General features: G+C 35.3%; 1 protein-coding gene across 1 annotated transcript; it reads right to left on the bottom strand.

The window, feature by feature from the left end:
* Positions 1-5,884: 5,884 nt before the first annotated feature.
* On the bottom strand, positions 5,885-6,497 carry LOC132628581 (uncharacterized). The gene is made up of 2 exons (XM_060344350.1): positions 6,309-6,497; positions 5,885-6,013 (listed from the first exon to the last, which is right to left on the bottom strand). Exons 1-2 carry the CDS (start codon positions 6,495-6,497, stop codon positions 5,885-5,887), a joined length of 318 nt encoding a protein of 105 aa, XP_060200333.1.
* Positions 6,498-6,817: the final 320 nt, after the last annotated feature.

Genomic DNA, 6,817 nt, shown 5'->3' on the forward strand with positions numbered 1-6,817 from the left:
GCTTAATGTTTTATGCATTTGTAGTAGTTTGGTGAATTGTTGGCAGCTATCTGAGCTGGTTTTAGTTGAATCTAAAATTGTTTTCATCTTGACGGGGGGGGGGGGGGCACGGAATAGCAGCTAGGTCCTACTAATTTTTTTACAAATTACCGACCTCATGAGGTCGGTTTTCTGGAAATATTTTCAAGAAATTATAAATTACCGACCTCATGAGGTCGGTTTTCTGGAAATCTTTTCAACAAATTGCAAATTACCGACCTCATGAGGTCGGTTTTCTGGGGGTATTCATATAAATTACCGACCTCAAACTCATATCATTATATTATTAATATAATTTACCGACCTCATGAGGTCGGTACTTTATTTAATTAATACCCGGCGTAAAAAAATATACCGACCTCGTGAGGTCGGTTTTTTGCGACCTCACGAGGTCGGTAAGAATACCGACCCACTGTTTTCCGACCGAATTTTGAGGTCAGTTTTGAGGTCGGTTTTTGACCAAAACCGACCTCATGAGGTCGGAAATAGCCATTTTTTAGGTCGGGAAATCCTGTTTTTTTAGTAGTGAAGCTCACTGATGAGCAATACAAATTGTTCGGGGAAACTTGCTTTGGTGTATTCCTCCAGATGCAGCGTTATGATATTAAAGCACAGACTATGAGGTACTGCATGGTGAGAGAACTTACTCGTAGCAGGCCCGATGCATTCCTGATGGATGTAAATGGTAAGGAATTGTGTTTTTCTATACGGGAGTTTGCACTCATAACTGAATTGAAGTGTATCGGCAATGAAGATTAATTTAAAGTTGGGTTTAGCTCAAAGAAGCAAAACGGGATATTGAAAACATACTTCGGCGGGTCTAAAACTTTGCCAAAGAAGGTAGCACTGATGCTTACCTTCATGATGCCGATGCTATTAAAATTGTCATTTTATACTTCATACATACTTATATACTATCCAATGAGAACAAAGTTGTTAGGATACCAAGGCTACATTTTGAGTTGGTAGAGAGTAGTAGCTACACAGATTTCCCATGGGGAAAGGTAGCATTCCGTGATTTGATTAAAAGCCTAAGCAAGACGATGACGTTTGAGAAAAAAAATTATAGGCTTCACAGGATGCCCCTTGCTATGCAAATTTGGGTATATGAGTGTTGTCCATTGGTTGACAACAATAGTGTACTTAAGTCAGGTGACCACATTATAGCGGTTAAATCAGGCGATAACATTCCTAGAATGCTTAATTGGAAGACCGTAGAAAGTCAACCAACTTATAAGGACCTGATGTACGGCATATTTAGGGAAGATGACAACCCAGTAATTTGTTGTATCCAACATTTTTCCTATGTTCTACCTTTTTTTGACAATGTGATTAAATGTTTTTTTTTACACAAATACTGACTGTTTTGTATACTATTTTAGGAGGTACCTCTATTTGATAATATGGTCCCGACCATCAACGAGGTTGCTTGTCTTCAATTGCTCCTGCTTTCCATCTATGAAGGGCAAACTACCATTGCAACAGAAGATGAACATGAATCAGAGGATGACTTTGTTTCTACACCACCACAGAAGAAACGTAAGAAAATGTCTGATGGACCTTCTTCATCAACGAAAAAGAATACACCTGTGAAGAGGACAACTTCAAAATTGAATGCACTTGTGAAAAGGCCAATTTCAAACTGAATACACCTGTGAAGTGGCCTAATTCAAATATAATTACACATGTGAGGAGGCCTACTTCAAAAATGAATACACCATTGAAGAGGCCTACTTTAAAAATGGATATACCTGTGAAAAAGCAGGTGCAGCCAAAAAATCCATTTGTCCAGCATGATGATGTCCCGACAGAAAATAATCAAGATGAGTTTGTGATGTTACGGCAAGAACTAAATGATTTTAAAAAGTCGGTAAAGGACGAAATCAAGGGTCTTCGGAAATCGGTAAGTGTAATTTATAGCTTTGTATTTTTTTTGTCGTCCATATAATTGAAAGTTTATGATATAGTTTCGTATATTGATTAAGTAAAGGACGACATCAAGGATCTTCGTAAATCTGTGGACGATAAATTCACAGAGGTTCTTCAAGCAATTAAAGGGATTAATGATTAAGACAAGGTAAAATAAACACATTTGAACACATTACAATGTTTACGTCAATAATTATTAATAGACAACTTTTTTTAAAAGGTGCTGCAAGTGAATCTCCATTTTAGCGACATGATGGTGGAACACATCGTTCAGTTGATGACAACATATTTGATTTATCACCAATACAGAATGAAATATTTACACCTCATGTTGCAACAGAGGTAATTCTTGTTGTTCCGTATCCGACAATTCCTACTTATCAGACTGATTATTCATTTATCAGAGATCACTGATTATGTGTATACAACTGTATTGTATTCATGAAAGATTATGTGTATACAAATTATATTTTCTGAATCTTGATTCAACATAGGGCTTAGTCGGGGATGTCGGTGTCACTAAGTGTAATTCAAGTGGAGATACAATAAGAGCAGATACAGAAGAAATTCAGGAAGAACCCATCATTTTTGGACAACATATTGAATCAGAGGTTTTTAACATTTTAAGTTTTTTATGCAACTGTTTGTTCATTTATTTGTTAACTCTTTTAGCCTTTTTTCGAAAAAGAATTCATGTAATGTAATGTAATGTTGTCATAGGCATTTGGATCTCAAATCCAAATTGAGAAATCTCAACATACAGTTGATGTTGCCCATATTGTTCCTGCTGGCAAAACTAGCAATGACGGAAGCCCCATGTCAGTTGGTGACAAAACAGTTGAGTTACGCCCCGATAAAGGTGTATCTTCTACTTCGATGAACGTTGGTGTTGTTGATCAAAACCAAGAGAGAAAAGAAGATGTCCCTGATGACGTTCAACAAGGTAATTATCTTGTTCAGTTGGACCAGAACCCGATTCATCGGGAAAAACTAGTGGATGAGTTGGATGACGTTTTTTTCCCAACCCAAAATACTATAGCAAAACTTATGATGACATTGAGTAAAGATAGGTGCCCTGGCCCTTCGCAAGTATCTCCATTCGTGACAAATTTTGGCGTCGCTTCGGGTTAGTATTATTACGTAATTAGATATGTATGTATGTATTTTAATATCCTTGTATGTTAATCATATTTCATTGTATTCAAGCAGGTAGCTCATTAAAGTTGACATAGATATTAAACATGAAACACTCATTTGAGAATGATTCCATCACGGGGCAACATGATATAAAGGTTTTAGCTGATTTCTCAAAATGGGTTAGGGAGGGGCTACTTGTTAGACATGATGTCAGGTAAGTTATTCAACAATCACAGTTGTTTTGTGAATTTTATGAATAAAGTTAAATGTAAAATTAGGTGTATACACTTATCATTTCATCGATATAGTCAACCATATGTATACAGTTAAGTGTGATGTAGTGTTTTATATTTTTAAGATACAATCTTGTCATTACACTATATACAACACTGATTCTGTTATGATAGATGCTGATCAAAGATACAATGTAGTTTGTGAATACAACTGACTGTATCATGTGTATACAACAACATGTGTATTCAAGTAAAATTGAATTTTAAATTGTATCTAAAATCACAATTTTATTATTGTATACAACAAACTGTATTCATGTGTAAACAGTCAGTTATATTCCATGTATATAATCAGACTGATACTATTAGTTTTTTTGTTTTTTATAAAGGGTAAAGAGGACCATTACAAAAAGGGGAAGGCAGTACTGCCAATTTTTTTTTGAGTTTGGCATTCAAAAAATAAACGACAAGAATTGGTTTTACCTCTTATCAATGGATGGGCAGTTGTGGAATGACGAGGTGCGTTAAACTGTCATTATTTTACATATTGTATACCTTTGTTGGTATACCATGCTAAATTTATTTACATTTTGTTTCAGTACATTGATATCATGTTTTACTACTTCCGAAAGAAAGCCAAGTATGATACATATTCCAGATACAAATTTACCACTATCGGCTGTGTTTTTATGCCAAAAATTGATGCTATTTCCAAAGCATATGCTGAGTCGGGTGGTGCTGCCACAAATATTGGGAATCTGGAAGATGATTTATGTGAATACGTCAAAGGCCACAGATTGCTATGCACTGTCCCGTGGCATTTTGTTGACAATGTTCTTATCCCAGTAAACATGAAAGACAAAAATCATTGGTTGTTGGAGGTCCTTTCATTCCCAGACAGACGTTTGTATGTATACGATTCTTACTGTTCAGCTGGTCATAGTGCAGTGGTTAAGATCAAAATTGACAAACTGGCCACACTATTGCCAATATTCTTACACCTGACAGACTTCTATGCTGCGAAGAAAGATATTGATTAGACAAGTCACCCTACATACAAAGGCAAAGCAATAGCTGATATATTGGATGTTGTTTTTGTTGAAAACTTGCCACAACAAATTCCTTGGAGCATGTATGTAAATTTATGTTTACTTATAGTAAGTCATACGTAGATAATTGACAATATGATAACACACTTTTTTTTCATATTTTTTGTAGGGATTGCGGCATTTATGTCGTTGCATATACGGAGTATCTTATTCAAGGAGAAAGGATCCCAACTGCTGATCTTGATGCCGAGTTATTACATACGAGATATGGTGCACTTTTGTGGGATTATGCTCGGCAGAAGATAGAGCAAGATGTTGTAAGCGATAATGAGGCACCTCCAAGGCCAGTTAGAGCAGCGATTGATTTTGATCAAGTTAAAAAAGTCATAGTTGATTAGTTTCAAGTGTTCTAGATTGTAAAACAGATTATGATGGAGTTTTATACTTTAATCAGTTTTTTTTTTTTTTATGAATACACAATTTGCAACTATTATTTTGATGAATACATTACGGTTTTTACAAGTCTTTGTCGATATCTCATAGTTGTATTTCATTGTTTTTATTTTTTTTTCAATATACGGTGTTACCTACTCAGGTTTTGTTGCAAAAATACAGCTGCGTTGCGGAATGCATATACAGGTGCATCAATCTTTCCATAGTTGTATATGCATATATGTATCTGCATTTTTTAAAAGGCCAGAAGCTATATCTGTATATACAACCTAGAACAGAATTCCATATACAATTGTCTCAGATTCTCACAAAATTTGTATCAACTTATATGTATCTATATCTTTAACTTACCAGAAGAGGTGTATGTGCATCCCAGAACTATATATACACAGCTTGTTCTAGATTCATCATATGTTAAATACATAATTAACAAATGTGTGAAAACAGATGTATTAGAATTTCTAATTTGAAGCTTGAATCTGAATATGTTCCGTGTGTAAATCATCATATGTTGAATGCATATCATTCAAAAAAAACCTATTACACATGGTAATTCATGAATAGGCATCAAACAAAATATACAATGATTACTTCACTATATTCATATAGAATGTCTGTATTCAATGTTTCAAACCACAATAAACGAACAGATTCATCGTGACTTGCGTTTTGCAAAAGACTTTGTCCAAAACAAAAACAAGACAAACAGTAGGTATTACAACGAAAACATCAAGTATTTTCTTCGAGGCTCGTTTCTACAGGAATGCCTATTGTGTCCAGTATGTCCACATCTGCTACACAAATTTGTACGTGAACAAGAAAACCACTCGGCTAAAGAATTATCGCGCTTCTTTTTTGGCCTTCCAGGTGGTCTCTTGAATCTCGGTGGGACAACTACATCTTCCAAAATGTATCCAGGTATTTTCAGTTTGACTCATCAGGTAGAGGGTAAATTGGGACATCATAACTCTTCAGCACAGTGTCCGGCTTGTATATTTCTGAGCAATAGTTATCGAGTTTGAGATTTGTTTTCTTAAGGATAGCCTAAGCACTTGGGCAGGGAATCTCCTCCATTTGAAACTCTTTGCAACTACAATTTTTCTTTTCAATACAAACTATAAAACGCCACCCTTGATCGATTACTGTGTGCACGTATTCAGTTGATGGTATTACCTAAAAAAAAGATTGAAACATATTATCATGATATAGCCATATTTCAAATCATACACAAACTAAATACATCAGCCAGGCCATGAACTTTACAAAAGAATTTAAATACACAAACGTATACAGTTAGAACATAAACCTTCATTCTCACGGATTTATACTCGTTAACAGATAGCATTTTATTGAATTTCCTCCCAAGCGTTATGAACGTTTATTATCCATTTTTTCGGTTGGTGAAATTCCAATGGCCAAACAACAACCTAACTTCTTCCAAAAAATCGAAGATTGGCAATTCTCTTGCCTCTACGAATGATGAATTGATAGACTCGGCAATATTAGATGTCATTGTCCATGCTCGGTTGACTGGAGCATAAATCCTAGCCCACTTGTCTCGTCCAGCTTCCTCCAAGTAATTTTTCACACGAATATCCACTTTCTCAACCTTTTCCATAAGCATATCAAACTCATTTTGTGTATATGCTTTTGCCATTGCATAATACACTCGACTCAACACCTTGTGACTCTTTCGATATTTAATGTATACGTTTTTTTCAAAGATGCCAAATGCACGCAAGATGCGGAACATTTGGATATATTCTGGATATAGCCTTGATTATACTTTCGTGACGATCAGATACAACACGCATGTTCTCACGTTGCCCATATGCTTCCTTGAACTATTCGAAAAACCATGCCCAAGACTTATTGTTTTCCGAATCTATCATCCCATACGCTAAAGGCAGAATATTCTCTGCAATTACAATTGAATATACAACTGAATATTTTTAAAAACTTTAAAACGTACGTTTT

The sequence above is a fragment of the Lycium barbarum genome, chromosome 2 (genome assembly GCF_019175385.1).
Source record: "Lycium barbarum isolate Lr01 chromosome 2, ASM1917538v2, whole genome shotgun sequence".
In the NCBI taxonomy this organism is placed as follows: domain Eukaryota; kingdom Viridiplantae; phylum Streptophyta; class Magnoliopsida; order Solanales; family Solanaceae; genus Lycium; species Lycium barbarum.